Here is a 20,481-nt window from a genome sequence, read left to right as displayed (position 1 = left end):
TCCATGTAGGACAAAGGCACATGATTAGGGAGTTTCCAGTTACAGAATTGTAAAGCAGATCCAGGAAACTTCTCTGGCTCAGTAAATGAATCTGGGTTACCAATGCTATGGTGAGGAAGGTTGCTTGCCAATATCTTTCTCTCTCTGGCCTGAACAATGGTCTCCAGAAATCTCTCAGATAAATGAGAGCTGATTATACCTAGAAGGGGTCTCCCTCCAACACCTATGATGCCACCTGCTGAAATGTAAAGGGTTCCCTTAATAGAAGTGCCAAAGCAAATCAACAGCCATGCTAGAGATGCCTGCCATAAAGGGAAGAATAAGGCAGAGGTCCTGACAACTGGATCATTGTGAGTTTCTGCTTGTACGCAGCGCACAACACAAATGCATTACCAGAGACAGTTCTCAAGCAGGGCTCTGATTATCTTGACAGTGCCTCATCACATGCTATCGAAAACTGCTGACTTTCTGGCCCAGGCTCTTCCTCTCTTGGGGATAATCAGAGGGAGATGACTTTTCCGAAAGAAATTTTAGCCTGAGATGAACCATCCATGACCTTTTTTTTTGTTTAAAAATATAGCCATGAGCAAAATGAATTTCAAGAGGAACCAGGATATTAGAATTTGACGTAAAACAGACTGAGCCAGTATGATTCTTCAGTTTGTAATTATAAGAATCAATGCTGTGCTACATATAGAAACGACAAAATTCCAGGAAAAAGACATCAGGCTTCTAGATAAAAAGGAACATTTTAGGAATTGGGAGGAATACTGAGAGCCAGAGATTGAAGTTGACAAGTGCAGTGTACTACATACGGGTCTGTTTGTTTTAGTTTTTTCCAAACCTTTACTTTCTGTCCTAATAACTCCAAGACAGGACAAGGGCAAGGAAAAGTTAAGTGACATCCCCAGGGTCATACAGCTAGGAAGTGTCTGAGGCAAATGCAAGTTTGTTTTGACACTAAATTGAGAAGGTGAGATTCCAATATTACCTTGGTGCCCTGGGAAGGAAAAGCTTCTTCAAAATCAGCCAGGATCTGTTGTCCTAACTCAGTCTGGGCTGCCTTTACTCTGTGAGGGAAAGAATACATGTCACACAGTCTGATACTGTTTATCATGACAAATTCTCAGATATCTACAGGTTGAATTTGATGTGAAATTATAGAACAGAAAGGGCTCTTAAGACATCCTTTTATCACACACACTGTTTAACAAACGAGGAAACTGAGTCCCAGAGAGGAAACCTAACTTGATTAAGGCCACCTGATTAAAGAGAGGTAGAGCTAGGACTTTGCCAACTCAGCTATCTCCTAGTCAATGCTAGGCTCTCATATTACACACCTTTAAGTTTCCCTTACGATATTTTTGGGAAATGCCAACTAATTTTAGTAATAGCCTCAATAAAACAAACTAGAAAGGTGGATTTGAAAAATAAAAATTATACGACGCCCAACAGATCTGATTTCTAAATGATCTCTATAACTATTCTCTCTCTATCCCTAAAAATGTCAGAAGAAAATCAGAGCAAACTCACCAACAAGCATTTCTTAAGCACCAACTAAATGCAAGGTACTACATTAGGTACTGAGGATATGATGGAAACAAAATCAATCACTGCCTTAAAGATTTTTGAAAAACCAGCATTTCATTGATGGCCTTTCACTATTTCTATCATGGTCATTTCTGGAAATACTATAACCCACTTGTAGTAAGGCTTTCCTTTTAGCAGACATGAGTTAAGCAAAGCAGGCACCAAAGTGTTAGGAGAGGCTTTGGGAAGGAAATAAGGTAACAGTGTGGACATGCAGAGTTGAACAGAATGTTGTGAACCAGGAGAGGCAGGAGACACCCTTAGAATCTGGGGGTGAGAATCCTGGGAAAGCAACAGCAATCAAGGAGTTGGGTGAGGTCTGAGGAGCTAAAAGCATCTCCAGATCCCAGCTCTGACTTCCTGTGGACTTTCAACTTGTTCCAGTGGAAAATCCAGTTTCGCCCTGAAGATCAATTAAATCCTTTACTCTGCTGCTACTCTGCTCTGTGGAAACATCCCCTACTATCTGATCAGATCCTAGGCTAAGCCGGCAAAGGCAATAGTCTCTAGAGTAAGAACAAAATAGTGATGGATTCAGATATAGGGTGTGACCAAGCCTCCCCTGGTGAGGCCCAAGTCTCCTCTAAGGCAAACTAGACAGTTCTGGCCAACCCCTCTTGAGATTCTGTTTCCAACAGGAAGAAAGGGATAGGGAGAAGGGAGAGAGAGAAAGAGCAGACACAGAGGACAGTGAAGAGACATGTTTCTAATGAAAATGAGAGAGAGGGTGAGATCAAGGGCAACACAGGTCAGGGGATGGCCTTGTCAAGAAGAAGGACCACCTCTTTCTCTAAGTCTTTAGCAGAGGAGGAGAGCCTTGAAGAAAGCAGGTTTAGAAAACTCTCCATGGAGAAGCACCACAGAGTAGCAAATAGTGAAGGGGGGGAAGGGGGGGAAGAATGCAAGGCAGTTTCTAAGATTAAGTTGAGATTTTTTTCATATAAATTAATAGTGGCCCCAGTCAGCACAATTGTGCTATTTCCTCCATCGGAATTTAGCAGCACACATATAGGAGCAGAGAAGACAGATGGTGGTGGGCTAAGCCAAGAATGGGGTTTGGCAAAGCATGATGGTAACAGAAGAAAGGAACAAGAAATTTGAGGATGGATGAAATGGTTAAATATAAGGTGAATATTCTGAAGGGAGGAAAGGGAACCCAGAGCAAGGGGGAAGGGCCTGAGAGAGTAGGGAGGGCTGGAGGTTCTTGAGATCAAAGTAAAGACAAAGAATTGTCTTTGGAGGAATAAGCAGGGTGATGTGGAAAGAGGAGTTTATGGTTAGAGAAAAGAATTTAAGGGTGGTAGAACATGGGGAAGAGTTGAGATCAAGGGTATCACTGGGTAAAGCTAAAGCAGAATAAAAGTGGAAATCCTAAAAACTGAGGAGGTCATAAATTCGAAGATCATGGTAATTGATAGGACATATAAGTCAAGCCCTCAAATATCCTTAGGGCAGGGCTTGGGGAAGGAAGGAAGATTACAGATTTCCAGTTTCTGACCAAGAAACTAATAGGATACTCAACTAAATAAATATAAGGGGGCTTTGAACGATATCTGCAAGTATATAGATGAATTATTCATAGAATTGTGGATTTCGAACTGGAAGAGACTTTAGGGGCCATCCAATCAAACCCCATCATTTTACAGATAAAGAAACTGAGGATCAAGAAGGCTAAGGTGACTTGCCTGTGGCCACAAAGCTAGAAAATACGAGGGGCAAGTCTTCCTGACTCTAAGCCCAGCTCTTTAACCACCAGACCACAATATTTCTTAAGCATATCATTTATGTTTGAGACATCTGAAAGAAGAATTAGCTACAGAGAACCAAGAGATCATGATGTGATAGAAAACAAGGGTATAAAAAAATACCAAGTTTTCCTGAATTATTTTTTAAAAATCTTTAATATAGGGGATGACTCATGAGGTAGTTGAAACTAAAACGGAGAGGGATTTATTTGGAAATAAATGGGAGAGTGAGGTATCACAGTAGATAGAGAGCATGGAATCTGAAGTCAGAAAGACCTAAGTTCCAATCTAACCATATAAACTTAGTACTTAGTTGTGTGACCCAGACAAGGTCACTTAATCTCTGTTTGCCTCAAATTCCTCATATATAAAATGGTGATAATAATAGTGCCTACATCACCTAGGTTGTTCTGAGGCTCAAATAAGAAATAATTGTAAAGCACTCAGCACCATGCCTGGCACATAGTAAATACAACATAAATGTTAGTTATGATGATGAAGAAGAATGTGATATAAAAACAAAGGGCATTAATAAAACTATTTTTAAAAGAACAGAATATCAAGGAAAAGAGGGTAGTAGGAGCAGCCAAAAGAAGAAGTCCTAAAGGGGTTGAACAAAGCAGTTTGCTTTCTTCCTACAATCCTCACAATACAAATTGAATATAGATCTACTGTATGGGATTCAGAGCTTGAAGGGCTCTTAAAAATCATTTAGTCCAGACCCCTCATCTTTTAAAGGAGGAAACTGATGGCTATATAAGTACCATGACTTGCCCAAGCTCACACAGATATTCTGTAGGAGGGCTAAGATTTGAACCCAGGTCCTTGGACTCCCATTTCAGGGCCCCTTCCAAGATAGAATACTGACTCAATCTTGTAAATCATAATTACATCACTACATAAACGTGTTATTGGACTATGGTTTCAGAGAACAAAAGGGAAGAAAAGACCCAGTGCCTGATAGCTGTCTAATGGAGAATGAACTCTCCATGCATCTAATATAATTTTCTCCATATACATCATTAAAAAAAAAAGTTTGCTCCCTTTCTTTATCTCCACCCTTTTTCTTCTGCATTAACTTTAGTAAGTTTCAAATAACAGCTAAGAACTCCAGACCACAATTTTTTTGGCTCAAATTATGAGACTGGGCCTGGCAACCTGAGATTTTTGAAGAAAGCAGGGGAGGAGGGGCTGAAGCAGCCTGTTTTTCGTTGGTACGGCTATAATTATGTCTTATCCTAAATACTTTCCAGGGTTTTTCCACTATCTGGAAAACTTTTCAAACCACACTCATGGGTGGGTTTCCTGACACTAATGACATCTTCCTTTACCATATTATCGAAAAGGACTAGAAATGACTTAAGATAAGGCGATCACTAGCTTGATCTATATAAGGAGAGCCCTCTCAGAAACAACTAGGACAAAGTTCTGCACAAACAAAATCAATGCACAGAGAATCAACAGAGAAACAACTGAGTAGAGGGAAAATATATGAATCGAATATCTAGAGAGTTTCATAAAAGCATGACGATCAAGATCTAAAAGGTTATCAATGCAAATGTAAGACAAAACACCATTCCCTAACAAAAATATGAATTATTTACAAAAGAAGAAATGCAAACTATCAACAACTATACGAAAAATGCACTAAATCGCTAATAAAAAAAGAGAAGTATAAACTGAAAGAGCTCTGAAGATATTTCACTCCTTCCAAAGTGGCAAAGATGATAAAGGATAGAAAATTTCATTCAGCATGGTCAAGGGAAAGATAGGCACTCTAAAAGCTATGACTGATTGACAGAGTTATGACTTAATTTGGAATATAATTTGGAATTATCAAAGAAAAGTCATTATGTTGTTCTTAACCTTTGGCTCAAGGATTCCACTACTTGATATATAACCCAAGGAAAGATAAAAGATCAATTCCCCTTCCCCCAATACACAAAGAGTATCAAGTGGAATGCTACTGTAGTATAAGAAATGATGAATAAGGAATTCAATTATAATTTAACTTGACCATGTTATTTTGGGTATATACACATTTCCCCTTTAGTAAAGAGCATTATTTATAATGTATATTATATATACATTACATACATACATACAATATACATACAATATATACATACATATACATATATATATACACAACATAATACAATATACATACAATATATAGTGTAAAAAGGAATTCTTTAATATAATGGGGGGTCTAGAGGTCCTCCTACCATAGAGATGTGTAGGGATTAACCAGCCCACAGTGACAGGAAGTAGGAACCAGGGAGCACCCTGCTGAGCCAGAGTCAGTTGCTGACTGTTGGTGAGTCAATCGCTGACAGTGAGGACTGGCAATTGTGGGCATGAGTTGGTCATTGGGGGGTTGGTTGCTGGTAGTGTGGGTTGGCATTTACTTGCTGGACTATAAAGGCAGGCCTGAGCTTACTGAGAGGGCTTTTCGCTTTAGCCTCTAAAGGGCTTTTTGCTTCTGGGATCTCTAGAGAGCAGGAGGTCTGTCTCATAGGCAAGGATCTGATGTCAGTTGGCTACTGACAGTTGGGCTACTATAGAAAACTGATTGAAGGAGTGAGTGAGTGGTGGCTATCCATTATTTAAGGTGCTTACTTAGGCCTTTGGTTGTGCCAGGCAAGAAGAAGCTGTCCTAAACTAAACTAAATTGTTAAAAGCTGCTGGAAGTTTTCTTTTCTCTGGCTTACAGGGATAATATTAATTTATAACTCTATTTTCATTAAAACTTAAATTACTAAAAGCTGCTCTCTTATTTTGTCAAAAATCTCTATTTTAACCCTTCATTTTTTTTTTTGGTCAGGGTATAAGCACTTAATAAATGTCTGATGAATCAAATTGAAAGTAGGCTAGGCAAAAGACTACAGGGAAGAATTTCCAGAGATTGCCCTTACCTCGCTGCTCCCTTTTTTTGTCCCAATCCATTTGAGAAAATGAGAAAATATAAACCACACTGGTCACTTCCATACCTAGAAGGAGAAAATACCTTCTGGGGGAGCCTCAACCAAGTCCAAAGGGATGGGGAATACAGGAATAAGCACCTACTATGTGTTGAGAATTGTGCTAAATGCTTTACAGATATTATTACAAATATTTGATCCTCAACAAGTTTTTGCAATAGGTACTGTTATGATCCCCATTTGAAAGTTGAGGAAACTGAGGCAAACAAAGGTTAAGCAACTAACCCTGGGTCACACAGGCAGTGTCTTAAGCCAAATTCAAACTCAGATCTTCCTGACTTCAGGTCCCTTGCTCTATCTACCACCAGTTATTAGAGGGTGAACAGCTTCATTCCTTAAGTCCCTTGTTTTGTGTACAATTTTCTGTCAGCAATCTACCAGAGGAGATTAAGCTTCACTGCATATGCGTTTTGAAAGTTACTTGAACAGGAGCAACTAGATGGCTCAGCGGATAGAGAACTAGGTCTAGAGACAGGAGAACCTGGGTTCAAATCTGGCCTCAGATACTTCTTAGCTGTGGGACCCTGGGCAAGTCATTTAATCCCAACGGCCTAGTCCTTACCACTTTTCTACCTTAGAACTTTTTCTACCTCTCTACCTAAGTATCAATTCAAAGACAAAAGGTGACAGTTTAAAAAAACAACAATACTTAAAACAGCTGTGGAGTCTTATTTTACTCCTTCCAAAGTGGCAAAGATTATAAAGGACGTAAAGAGTCAGTCTGAATGGTCAGTGGAAAAACAGGCATAGTCAATAAATACCCTGTTGATAGAGCTGTGATTGATTTGGAATTATGTTCTAAATTACATTCCTATTTTAACCAATCTAATATGACATGGCAACAATTTTCTCTGCACATAGAACTGAGGGAGTCAATGAGTCTAAAGGATAATTCCACTTATTTTCAAGGTGAAGAATAGGGATCTATGTAACAAACTGTCCAATCAGTTATACTAAAAAGAAAAAAAAAAGCTGTGGAAGGCAAATTCTTAGCCCGACACTTTCAAACTCCTTTCTTAATAAAAATGAATGTGGTAGCTGCAAGGTAGATAGAGAGCTAGACCTGGAGAAAGGAGGTCCTGGGTTCAAATCTGACCTTGAATACTTCCTGGGCCCTGGGCAAGTCACTTAATATTCATTGCCTAGTCCTTACTATTCTTCTGCCTTGGAACCAATACATAGTATCAATTCTAATGACTAAAGGTAAAGGTTTAAAATAAATAAATTTAAAAATTAAAATGAATGTGCTGGCGTTCATATAAAAAGTTCAATTAATCAATCAAGATTTTTATTAAGTCAAGGTTAGAGGTCTTCCTGACTCCAGACCCAAGGCCCTATCCACTGGATAGAGTATTGTACTAAGAATCAGGGAGCACTGAATTCAAATCCTGATTCAGATATTTACTAGCTAAATGACCTTGGGCATGTCATTTAAACTCAGCCTCAGTTTCTTCTTCTGCAAAATGTAGCTAATAATAGTATCAATTTCACAGGGTTGTTATGAGGCTCACCAAGTGCTAGGTAAATGCTAACTATTAACCTAGCCACCTATCCTGGCTGCAAAAGAAATTATCCTATTACTGACTCCAAGGAAAATAAATGAGAACTCTTCCAATGATCCAGATAGGTTGGGCATCATCGAGTCAGATTATGCCAGTGTTTTTCACACTTGCAAATGAAGGACTCACTGTATTGTATGAAGGTAAAAACTGAACAACAGCCTCCTGGGACCCTGAAGCAGGTTATAAGCCAAATACAGATGTGGCCACTCTGTGGCCCACCTAGGCCATCAGTTTCCAAAAGAAGGGAAAAGAATAGGAGAATAGGATGGTAGGAGATGATGAAAATATGATAGTTAGCCACTAGTGGAGAAAGACAGACTGTCCCATTCACTACCTTGTAAGTGACTTCCCCAAAGAAAACAGTTTACAATGTTCACTAAGGGACAAAACAAGCTTCTAAAATGAAGTGCTTAGAGAGCAGAGGTGTTCTTTTGAAGGCCACAGAAATTTGAGGGCCATTCTAATGGCCAGAATCCATAAGATGGTCTTAACTCAAAAGGATCAATTTACAGAATCTTTGTGCTGAACCAGAGTCCACGTCCTCTTAATGTAGAACCTGAGGCCCCTGAGGTTGAGCAGCTTGTCCAAGATTATAGAACTAGTTAGTGTAAGGGCCAGGTCTAGAACCCAAGTCTCCTGACTCTTTCCACCCAGGTCCCTTCACATCTCTTCCTCTCCTTCCTCCAGCCTCTGAAGAGAGTCCTTAAGAAAAGTTTTAAGTGGGGCAGCTAGTTAGTACAGTAGATAGAGTCAGGCTGAGAGTCAGGAGGATCTGGGTTCAAATCTGGCCTCAGGCACTTTCTACCAACTGACTCTAGGTAAGTCCCTTAATACCATTTGAGAGACCTTGCTACTCTTTTGTCTTAAAACTGATACTAGGACAGAAGGTAAGAGTTTAAAAAAAGAAATAACTTTTCAGTTCTAAAGTATTTGGTTTCAGGAGATGACAGAGCTCCTGGATTCCTTCTTTGCATAATGCTGATTGATTCCCAGAAACATTTGGTTTCTTGGATATGCCTAAGCCACTAAGGCTTGAACTCTAATGGCAGAATTCAGAAAAGATTTCCTTCAATGCTATATTAAACATTTTCCAGCAGGAGAGTCCAAAGAAACCCCTCCGAAGGCCTGTCCACTTCCTCTTCCCAAGCCACAGTGAGCACAACAAACCATTACTTAGGATTTCTACAATTAAGGCAACAACTCAGTTACTCTAGAGATTCAAGTCTTATGTCCGGGTGGAACGGCCCTCTCCTCCCCCACTCCAATGGTCATTTCTATCATTACCAGATGGTGTGACTATCGCTATGTAAACATACAAGGGGAAAAATTCAACAGGGATGGGACTAAAAATAGGAAGCCTGGGCTTTCCTTAAACTTCTAGGGCCTTTTAAAAAAGCAATCAGAGAGGAGATCGAAAAGCAGAACTCCCCCCCTTCTTCCCCTCCCCCACCGCCATTTTACATTCTTATTGACATTATTTAATCTCACATAATTCTTCATTGGCCTAGAGGGATTTGTACTGATGAAGGTTCCCATGAGAACCCAAAGCTCACATATCTGGAAGAGCCACACATTATCAAGTGTTTGGAACACTGACCTACAGACATACCCAGCTCAATTTACTTAACTGGTTCAATGAAAAGACTACTGCAGTGAGCAGAACCAGAAAAACAATATACACAATAACTACAACAATGGAAATGAAGAGAACAAAAAAAGAAGCTGAATATTTCACAAGAATAAATGTCTAAACTTAACCCCCCAAAATGAGATGAAAAATGGACCACTCTCTCTTCAGAGGTGGGGGCCTAAGAGTGCAAGTACCCTGTCTATACTAGCAGCCTCAGTATTAATTGGATCTGATGAGTTTTTTGAACTGCTATTCCCCCTCTTCTTTATTTTTGTTACAAGAAATGGCTTCTGGAAAAGGAAAGGGGCTGTCATACTATCACTGGAAATGTTAGCATTAAAGATTTTTAAAAATAAAAGTGGGGAGAAAAAAAGAGAAAAAATAGTTTCTAGCAAAACAGCATTATAGAATAGTTAAATCTTCTATTTGGGGACATTGTGCAGAAATTTGGGTGCAATGCATTAATCCTGGAAAATGACATTGAAGAGTACAATATTACTCAGAGAATACTTTTGCCTTCAATTTTTAAATATTTTAACTATTTCTTGCTTTTTATAACACCTTCATTTCTACATCTATTTCTCCCTCTTTCTCTACATAGAAGCCATCCTCTATAACAAAGAATAAAAGGGTAGATCAGCAAAACTAACCAAGTGACTAAGAGTGACTGGCAGTGTATGCACTGCTCTGTATCAACAATTCTTTGCTTCTACCTGGAAGGAGGGAAGTGCGCTTTCTCATCTCTTAGAGTCAAGCATGGACATTCTAAGGCCTCAGTGTTCGGTTTTGCTTTTTTTGTTCTTTCCATTAGATTTTTATGCCCACCATGTATGTGGTTTTCCTGGTTCTGCTCCTTTTACTTTGCATCAGTTCATTATAAGTCCTCCCATGCTTCTCTGTTATTCACAGAATAATAGTGATGCAGTGATGAGAGCCCGAATTTGGGACAGGAAACCTGGATTCATTTTCCAGTTTTGCTGCTTTTCACAGGTATAACCTTGAACCAGACATTTAATCTTTAAAGGGATCAGTTTCCTCTAATGAGAAAGCTGGTAACATAGGGAGTCCCTGAGCTGTCTTTCTACCTCTTAATTCTATGACTTATGACGGGAAGTTGACTAATCCAAAACCTACCCCTCCAACACCCTTCAAATATAAACATGTCCTTAATGCCAGGCTTGTTATAGGTCCTAGGGATATAAAAAGAATTCCTCCCCTCAAAAAGTAACATGTGGGAGAATGATATAAGAAAATAGATCAGTAAATAGAAGGTCACTTGCAAAAGAAGAAAGCAATAATCACCAGGGTGACAATCAGGTAAGACTGCAGAGGAGTAGAATGCCACATAGGAAAAAGAACTATATGTGGAGCCAGAAGACCTGAGTTCAATCATTTATTTCAAAAATTTATCACACCAGTACAAAACTCCAAGCTAAATAAGTTTATTGAGAGGAGGCCAGTCTCCCAATAAAGCTGGACTCTGGTCAAGATCAGAACCAGAGATCCCAAGCCATAGGAGATAGCCTTTTTTATGCCAAGAAATCTGATGGCACAATGACAGAAAAATACAATCACAATTGAAATAGAATGGATGCAAAATCTTTCACATGGGCAGTTCTTAATTAATGATGCAAGTGCTGATTAAGCTAGAAAGTATTAAAAAAATCACTATGGGTAGTAATATTTCTACTATTATAGTTGACCTATCCAAGGCCTCTGTAAAAAGGAGTTGTAGATTGTTTTTCTGCTGACAATTATTATGAAATACTAGGAGTCAGCAGTTGGTTGCCCGTCTATCTTGTTATACAAAAAAGAGTAGTCCTCTGCCCCGTCCGACTATCCTGTCATACGCAGAGAGGGGTATGGTTGGTTAAGTAGAAACTCTTGGGATATAGGCTTAAGATCAAAATGCCTCTAAAAAGATTTGACATCACACTAAACTGTATTTTTCTTAGCTAATGTTTATAATTCTACCGACTTAAAACTGATTGTGATATTAAAATTATCATAGAAGCTAATACTATTATAATCATAAAAGGGGGTCTCACACATTTAATTAATTAAATTAATAAGCAATTATTAAGCACCTACTATATGCCAATGTAATAGTCTGGGGCATACAAAGATAAAAATGATAACAGTTCTAACTCTAAAGAAGCTTATACTTTACTTGAGTAAACAAATATATAGAAAATGGTCAAGGACACTAAAGCTCCCCCTCTTACTCACTTGCCCAGTGGACCCTAAGGCTGCCAACCCCTCTCTAATGCTTCCTATGAGTTTCCAAGCACTTTTTGTTGACTTCACTAGTTTAGTCTACTTGGGCTGGACAATATAGGGAAGGAGAGATTTCCCTGGCATCACTTGAACCCTAATTTGAAAGACCTGCCACAACCTGACCTTCCAAGAAAGAACAGGGCTAACAATGATATTGGTTGTTTGATGGCAACCCCCTACTTCCTTCTTTACAGCAAAATGTGTTTTCACTGGATGATTAATTACATTTGGGTCTGCATTTTCATCCCAGCCATTTATGCAATAGGAATTAAAGGAAACAGAGAGAAATGATAAAGTGATTAGCCTCCCTATTCCGCAGTTTCTTCTGGAAGTCTCAGTCAAACTTCTCTCTAAGTCCCTCTTAAATTCATCTGCTGTAGCGGTGGCTAGAACAGGGGAAAAGCTGCCAAAGGGCACTACCCATCATGTTGTACCATGTGTACTTAAGCATCTATTAAGAGGAATAATTGAGAATTGTCTGCACATCCAAGAAAACATCACCACTAAGGCCAGCCAACTTTCCAGTCTTCCATCAAAACTCCATCATGGTGTGGACAAGACCCTCCCTGCATTCTCAAAGGCCATGCCAGCAAAGTGTGAGCTCTGACAGGCTCTAACAAGCAGGATGGACCAGCTCTTGGTCTGGGATCTCAGGATCAGTCTTAATGTGAAGCTTGTCACTAGAACACATGGCTACCCAGTGATGGATGTATCCAACCACAGCATCTCAGAAAGACCACTCACTAAAGAGTGGGAGGGTTGTGATCTGTAAAGGTGGAGAGTCCATAATAAGGAAATAAAGGATGTAAGGTGTTTAAATACTTTTCTAATAACAATTGCCTCTGGTGGTTATTTAAAGTACTCTAGAGCTAAATTGCCTATCATCTCAAAAATACCTACAAAGAAGGCAGAAATAACTATGCAGGCCTGTTCAGCCTACTGAAAAGACTGAATATTTAATAACCATATGAAAGAATGCTCAAAATAACTAATAATACGAGAAATGCAAATCAAAATGATACAAAGTGACTAATGTGGATTCTCTGTGACCAGACATTATGCTGGTAGGCCCAGAGTACAAAGAAATCATTGACCAAAAAAGGCTACATATACACCAAAATATTTATAATTGGCCTTTGCATTATAGCAATGATCTGGAAACAAAGTAGATGCCCATAGATTGGGGAATGGTTAAACAAATTATGGTACAGGAATGAATGGAATGGAATATGGCCATGCTATATAAGAGATGACATGCAATGAATCTAGAGAAGAATGGGAAGATTTACATGTACTGATGCAAAGGGAAGTAAACAAGAGCCAAGAAAACAATAAACACAACAGCAACAACAATAAGTTGAGAGATACACACTGAAACAGTCCAAATTTAATGATGCTTAAGTATAAAGAACAGACAACTCCAAAGAAGGGATGTGAGAACACAACTGCCTCCATTCTTTTACAAAGATCCATGGGTGGGAAACGCTATGGATGATATCAGATTTTTTAGATGTATTGGCCAGCTTTACTTTTTTTCCCCTCAAGGGCATCTCATTATCTGGAAACTGGAGATGATGAGGGGACTTCCAAAGAGATATTTCATGGTATCCCTAGTAAACTATACACTACAATAATGGGGCAAGACAGTCATTGCTTTAGCCTTTCCCTCATCGTCCCATATGCTGAGGGTGACCAGAATGGGAAAGTCCTAGTATCCTTCTTTTCCCCCAAACCCACCCCTCTTACAAACTTCTGTATTTCTGTGGAGATCACCATCCAAGAATTCCACAGAGTCAGCTTGGTCTCCTCAATCTCCTCCCACATCTCCAACTGATTGCCTGATCTTTTCTTTCCTACTTCCATAATATCCTCTGCAGATATTCCCCTTCTCCATGAGTACAGTCCCTATGCTAATTCAGGATCTCATCAACTCTCTTCTGGACCTTTGCAATGGCTTCTCTGCTTCAAGTCTTTCCCCCCTCCAATCTCATAGTTGGGCTTTTCTAAAGTATAAGTCTAACCTCTTATATTCAATAAACTCCAGAGGCTTCCTATCATGCCTAAGAACAAATAAAAATTGATCAATATGGCATTCAAGGTCTTTACAACCTGACATCAATCTACCTTATCAGGCTGGTTCTATATTACTTCCCACTTCACATGCCCAACAGTCTAGCCCAACTGGACTTCTGACTATTTCTCAACACAACATTGCAGCTCCCACATTTATGCTACCCCTATGTCCAAGATGTACTCTCCCCTCACCTTGGCCTCTTAGAATCCCTAGTACCCTACAAAATTTGGTTGACAAGCCACAAGACATTAAGTCTTTCCTGTCATCCTCCCCTCCCATGACACACCCAAAATAATTTTACCTTCCATTTATGTAAAGTGTTTGGATTAACATATATGTACATCATGTCTCTGTCATTAGAACAGAAACTCCTTGAGAACAGGGACAATATCCTGTCTTTGCATCCCTAAAGTCTATTCTAGTGCCTGGCCAATGTAAGAATTTAACATATTGATTAATTTGAATACGTAGGCCATTTGGTACTGACTTTAAGGGGGAAAAAATATACATAAAATGTTGAAAAAGTTTCAAACCTTATAACAATCTTAAAATTCTCCCAATTACTTGGGAGAAACAGCCAATTACTTGAGAGAATTTTAACTCCAAAGAATCACGCCTATTAAAACCTTAACCCTAATCCTAAAAAAGCAAAGGACAGCACTTAAAAATCAAAAATAAAATTGTAACACAGCACCAAGAAAAATAGTCTTATCTAGAAAATAATTGGGAGTGAGATGAGAATGGAAATGGGAAGACCTGTTAAAGGGAAATGGCAACAAGAGCCTGTCCTAAAATGGGCAGGCAGTGGAGTGAAAAGCAATAATTTTTCACCTAGAAAAATAATTTGGAATAATAAGAAAGAATGAAGAACAAAAAAGGTCCTTTCCTAAAAATAATAAACAGTATTTATCTAAAAACCATCAGCAAACATCATCTGCAATGGGGATAAACTAGAAGCCTTCCCAATAAGAATTGGAGTGAAACAAGGATGCCCATTATTACCTCTATTATTCAACATTGTACTAGAAACACTAGCAGTAGCAATTAGAGAAGAAAAAGAAATTGACAGTATTAAAATAGGCAATGAGGAGACCAAGCTATCACTCTTTGCAGATGGTCTACTTAAAGAATCCTAGAGAATCAACTAAAAAGCTAGTGGAAATAATCAACAATTTTAGCAAAGTTGCAGGATACAAAAGAAACCCGCATAAATCATCAGCATTTCTATATGTTTCCAACACATCTCAACAGCAAGAATTAGAAAGAAAAATTCCATTTAAAATCACCCTAGACAAAAATACCTGGGAATCTATCTGTGGAGACAAACACAGGAACTGTACGAACACAACTACAAAACACTTTCCACACAATTAAAACTAGATCTGAGCAATTGGAAAAATATTAACTGCTCATGGGTAGGACGAGCTAACATAATTAAAATGAACATCCTACCCAAACTTATTTACTTATTTAGTGCCATACCCATCAAACTACCAAAAAACTTTTTTACTGAATTAGAAAAAAGCATAACAAAGTTCATTTGGAAGAACAGAAGATCAAGGATATCCAGGGAAACAATGAAAAAAAATGCAAAGGAAGGTGGCCTGGCAGTCCCAGATCTCAAACTATACTATAAAGCAGTGGTCATCAAAACAATATGGTATTGACTAAGAGACAGAAAGGAGGATCAGTGGAATAGACTTGGGGTAAGTGACCTCAGCAAATTTAGTGCCATACCCAGTCCAAAAATCCCAGCTTAAGGGACCAAAATCCATTATTTGATAAAAACTACTGGGAAAATTGGAAGACAGTATGGGAGAGATTGGGTTTGGATCAACATCTCACACCCTATCAGAATGGGTGAATGACTTGAACATAAAGAAGGAAACTATAAGTAAATTATGTGAACACAGTTTAGTATACATATCAGACCTTTGGGAAAGGAGAGCTTTTAAAACCAAGCAAGACTTAGAAAAAGTCACAAAATGTAAAATAAATAATTTTGATTACATTAAATTAAAAAGGTTTTGTACAAACAAAACCAATGCAACCAAAATTAGAAGGGAAGCAACAAATTGTGAAATATTCTTCATAAAAAAAAACCCTCTGAAAAAGGTCTAATTACTCAAATTTATAAAGAGCTAAATCAATAGTACAAAAAATCAAGCCATTCTCCAATTGATAAATGGGCAAGGGACATGAATAGGCAATTTTCAGTCAAAGAAATCAAAACTATTAATAAGCACATGAAAAAGTGTTCTAAATCTCTTATAATCAGAGAGATGCAAATCAAAACAGCTCTGAGGTATCACCTCACACCTAGCAGATTGGCTAACATGACAGCAACAGAAAGTAATGAATGCTGGAGGGGATGTGACAAAAGACAGGACATTAATTCATTGCTGGTAGAGTTGTGAATTGATCCAACCATTCTGGAGGGCAATTTGGAACTATGCCCAAAGGGCGATAAAAGACTGTCTGCCCTATGATCCAGCCATAGCACTGCTGGGTTTGTACCCCAAAGAGATAATGAGGAAAAAGACATGTACAAGAATATTCATAGCTGCACTCTTTGTGGTAGCAAAAAATTGGAAAATGAAGGGATGCCCTTCAATTGGGGAATGGCTGAAAAAATTGTGGTATCTGTCGGTGATGGAATGCTATTGTGCTCAAAGGAATAATAAAGTGGAGGAATTCCATGGGAACTGGAACAAACTCCAGGAAGTGATGCAGAGTAAGAGGAGCAGAACTGGAGAACATTGTACACAGAGATGGAGACACTGTGGTACACTCGAATATAATGGACTTCTTCATTAGTGGAAATGCAGTGATCCTGAACAACCTGAAGGGATCTATGAGAAAGAACACTATCCACAATCAGAGGAAAAACTGTGGGAGTAGAATCACAGAAGGAAAACAACTGCTTGACTACATGGGTGAAGGGGGGTATGATTGGGGATGTAGACTCCAAATGAACATCCCAGTGTGAACATCAACAACATGGAAATAGGTTCTATTCAAGGACACATGTAATACCCAGTGAAATTGTGCATGAGCTATCAGGGGTAGGAGGGGGAGGGATAGAATATGATACATGTAACCAAGGAATAATGTTCTAAATTGACTAAATTTAAAAAAAAAGAATGAAGAACAAAATGCTAGCTACCTAGAAACTACATTGACAATTTTTGTAATTAATAGATGAACAGAAAACTATCTTCTGTTATTCACTCCGAATAGCAACAACAAACCATAATAAATACATTCACTGGCTCATTCATTTAAAATATTTATTGAAGTTTACACTATACAAAGCTCTGGAAGAGGCATTTTTCAATAAGAGATGGATTGTCTCTGCCCTCTAGGAACTTCTAATCTAGTAAATGTCTAAGACATGACTGATAGTGTAACTTAAGTATATCAAGAAGTTCTAAAACAAATTACATGTGAGGTCCAAGAGAGCAGATTGTCAACAAGAAGCTTCATGGATGGGAGGACCTGTGAGTTGGGCTTAAAAGGATACACAGGATATCAAAAGGAAAGGATGAAAAGGTGGCTCTTCCAGGAATAAAGATCAAAAGGGACAAGGGCAGAGAGAAGAGTACGGCCTAATGAGCCATAAGTACCACAAGGGAAGAGAATAACACAGTCTAACTGGTGTCAAAGTCCATGAGATAAATGATGGGTAGTTCCAGAAGGCCAGGGGTCCTGAACACCAGAAAAAGGAGGCAATGAAGTCATTGAAGATTTATAAACAGAGAATTGATGTAACCAAATCTCTATGTAAAGATTCTTATTCTTGCAGCAGTAAATGCTGGAGGAAAATGAGAATGGAGGTGGGAAGATGTGATATGGGATGATAGTAACGTGAGTCTGACCTAAGATGGGTAGGTAGTGGAGTAGGCAAGGGTGATGGGAAGAGGAGAAAGCAGGGAAAGGGTGACTGGATATCAAAGAAGTAGAATCAGTAAGAGAATGGCAGGTGACTGGGTAGGAAAAGCAAGGAAGAAGGAAGAGTCAAAAGGATCCTAACCTTTCAAAATGGCTGACTAGGCACATGAAGAGCCTAACAGAAGAGCCTAAGAGCAGAAGGAAGCACAGGTTTAAGAGGAAAGACACCAGTTTAGATTTAGACAAGCTGAGCCTGAAGTGCATCCAAGAAGACATGTCCTGGAGGCAGCTGTCTCTAATTACAAGAAGGGAGGTCAGATAGGCTTCTGTGAGTCACCAGCATGGAGGTGGAAGCTGAAGCCATGGGAGAGAATGAGATGGCAAAAGAAGAGTGTAGACAGAAGAGAAGCAGGCCAAGGATAGGCTCTGGGGGAAGGAACACATAAGACTTTGTGCTTTTGGAAAAGTTAATTGTTGTAACATATCTCCTAAGTGCCTTTCCCTATGGGAGAAGAATTCCCTCCATTGGTATTTTTACCTCTCTGAAAGCTGTCGAATCTGTGGAATTCCCATGTACTTGTGGAAGTGTTCCAAGACGTTCACTACGCCCTGTAGAAGGTTGGCAACTTCTCCATACTGTCGCCGCCTTGTCATGGCTCTGCAAGGGAAATCAAGAGATTAAGAGGTCCAGGACATCACCAATAGGGGAAAGTCTATTTTGTTCTCTAATTATAAGAAGTATTTTCTAGCTTGTATCAAAAGTTATTGACATTCATTTACACACCACACCAAAACTGTATGTTTTAGTCGACATTCTTTGCCAAAAGAGATTATCTTTTCCCAAGTTGACTACTGAGGTCAACTGAGCCAATGTCAATAAAAGAATGTTGATGAAATCAACAGTAAAACTTGGCAAGGAGGCATAAACTATCAGTTTCCAAATCCTTCATTAAGTCTTCATTTACAAACTGTGGGTTCATGTTTTACTAGTCCCTTTAGGAGGCACTTAACAGAGCAGTATCAAATTCAAGCCAAAGTGTCAAGTTCAAATTGCTGCTTAAACCAATTCAACTGGATGAAAAACACTGAGTTCTCCAGGAAGAGACTGAAGAATAACCTCCACATGAAGCCAAAGGGGTCTCCTAAGTCTCCCCCAGTTAAAAATTAAACCAAACCCAAATAGATAAGCCAGAAATCTACCTTCTTTCCTCCCTCCCTCCTAAGGTAGATAAGATGCACCAGATTTCCTTTATGCTATACTGAAGCATCAGAAACACTACTGACTTAATGCAATAGACCGGGGGTGGGGGGGTGGGGGCAGCTGGCTGGCTCAGTGGAATGAGAGTCAGGCCTAGAAATGGGAGGTCCTAGGTTCAAATCTGGCCTCGAAAATTTCTTAGCTGTGTGACCCTAGGCAAGTCACTTAACCCCCATTGCCTAGACAGAAGGTAAGGGTTAAAAAAACATAATATAATAATGCAATAGACAAGTAACTGGCAATGTCAAAATCCTACTGAGAGAAAGAAGCAGTTGGAATTTTTTAACAAGGTCAACAAATTTTATTGGAATCACTGATGAAAAAATCAAATGACAATCAGCTCATCCTTTTCAAGCCGTTTCCAGAGGTCCCACATATGAGATTCCAAAATCACACCCCAGAAGCAAAGAAGCTCCTCTTGTCCTTGGAATTCTGGGTTGAAAAATACCTAATAAAACACACCAATTGCTCTGTAGCTCTATTAGATATACACAGAAAAATATGCCTAGACAATTGCTGTTAACATTAAGTAGTGAGTCCGAATGGCCAATTCTACCTGTGGAGCATCAGTCCACTGGGTACAAATGAGCCAGCATGTGATGGGGTTGGAGCCCAAAGGGACATTCAATCTGAATCATGGATATTTGAGGTGGTTCAAATGACCAAGGAAGGAAGAAAGCATCATGAAGTGGCTGAGGCCTGGGTGACCTTGCGATGTCATTCCCAGCACACTGAGCATTCCCTGAATGGAAAGAGCTAGAGGCTCACATGACTTACTCAAGAGAATCAACACCCCCTGCCAACATGTGCAAGTGGTTCAGCGTGGTTATGGAAGTGGTCAGGTGGCGTTTGGCGTGGTCTAGCTGTTTAATGTCCCGAGTAATTTCCTTAACCTAAATGGTGAAAAATAAAATAAGAATGAATCAGAGAGCACAGAAGAAAGGTCTCATCTCAGCATGAGAGCAGCCACTCAGGAAAAGGATTCAAACTGACAAGAAGAGCCACTCCAGGCCAAAGGAGGACAAAAGAATATTAAAAAAAAAAATCTAATCTAGGAGGGGATAGAGCTCTTCCAAGTTAAAAAACAAAGAAACAAACAACCTCCCTAAAGACATTTTTATTATTCCCTTTGTATTTATTGTTAGAAAACCCTTTAAACAGATACCGAATTCACTCTAGAAAGGGAGCAGGATGAATATGGATTCAAATCTACACTCTGTGTGATCAAGAACAAACTGCTTATCAGCCACTCAATAAGCCTTTATTAAATATCCCAAAGCCTTTGCACTTGAAGAATTTCTGTTCTAAAGGGATATCTAAACAACTGAGTATAGACGAGATGGAAAGAGCAGAAGGAAAGTCATTTTAGACAAGACTTCACTTCCCTGAGCCTCTATTTCCTCATCTGTAAGGTTAAAATACCACTATTTCTTAGAGTTGTTGGGAACTAAGTGCTATGGCCCAATGATT

At 39.1% G+C, this 20,481-nt stretch overlaps 1 protein-coding gene across 1 annotated transcript in view; it reads right to left on the bottom strand.

Moving 5' to 3' along the window:
* VPS53 (VPS53 subunit of GARP complex) overlaps positions 1-20,481 on the bottom strand; it is a 164,389-nt gene that overhangs the window by 80,515 nt on the left and 63,393 nt on the right. The window contains exons 6-8 of the mRNA XM_016429290.2: positions 19,789-19,904; positions 18,292-18,411; positions 992-1,070 (exon numbers count right to left, since the gene is read on the bottom strand). Coding sequence (XP_016284776.1) covers positions 992-1,070; positions 18,292-18,411; positions 19,789-19,904 — 315 coding nt within the window. The remainder of the gene's footprint in view (positions 1-991; positions 1,071-18,291; positions 18,412-19,788; positions 19,905-20,481) is intronic.

Source organism: Monodelphis domestica, chromosome 2 (assembly GCF_027887165.1).
Source record: "Monodelphis domestica isolate mMonDom1 chromosome 2, mMonDom1.pri, whole genome shotgun sequence".
NCBI classification, from domain to species: Eukaryota; Metazoa; Chordata; class Mammalia; order Didelphimorphia; family Didelphidae; genus Monodelphis; species Monodelphis domestica.
Note: the sequence above shows the minus strand (reverse complement) of the source record. Positions and strands in the feature narration are given on the sequence as shown.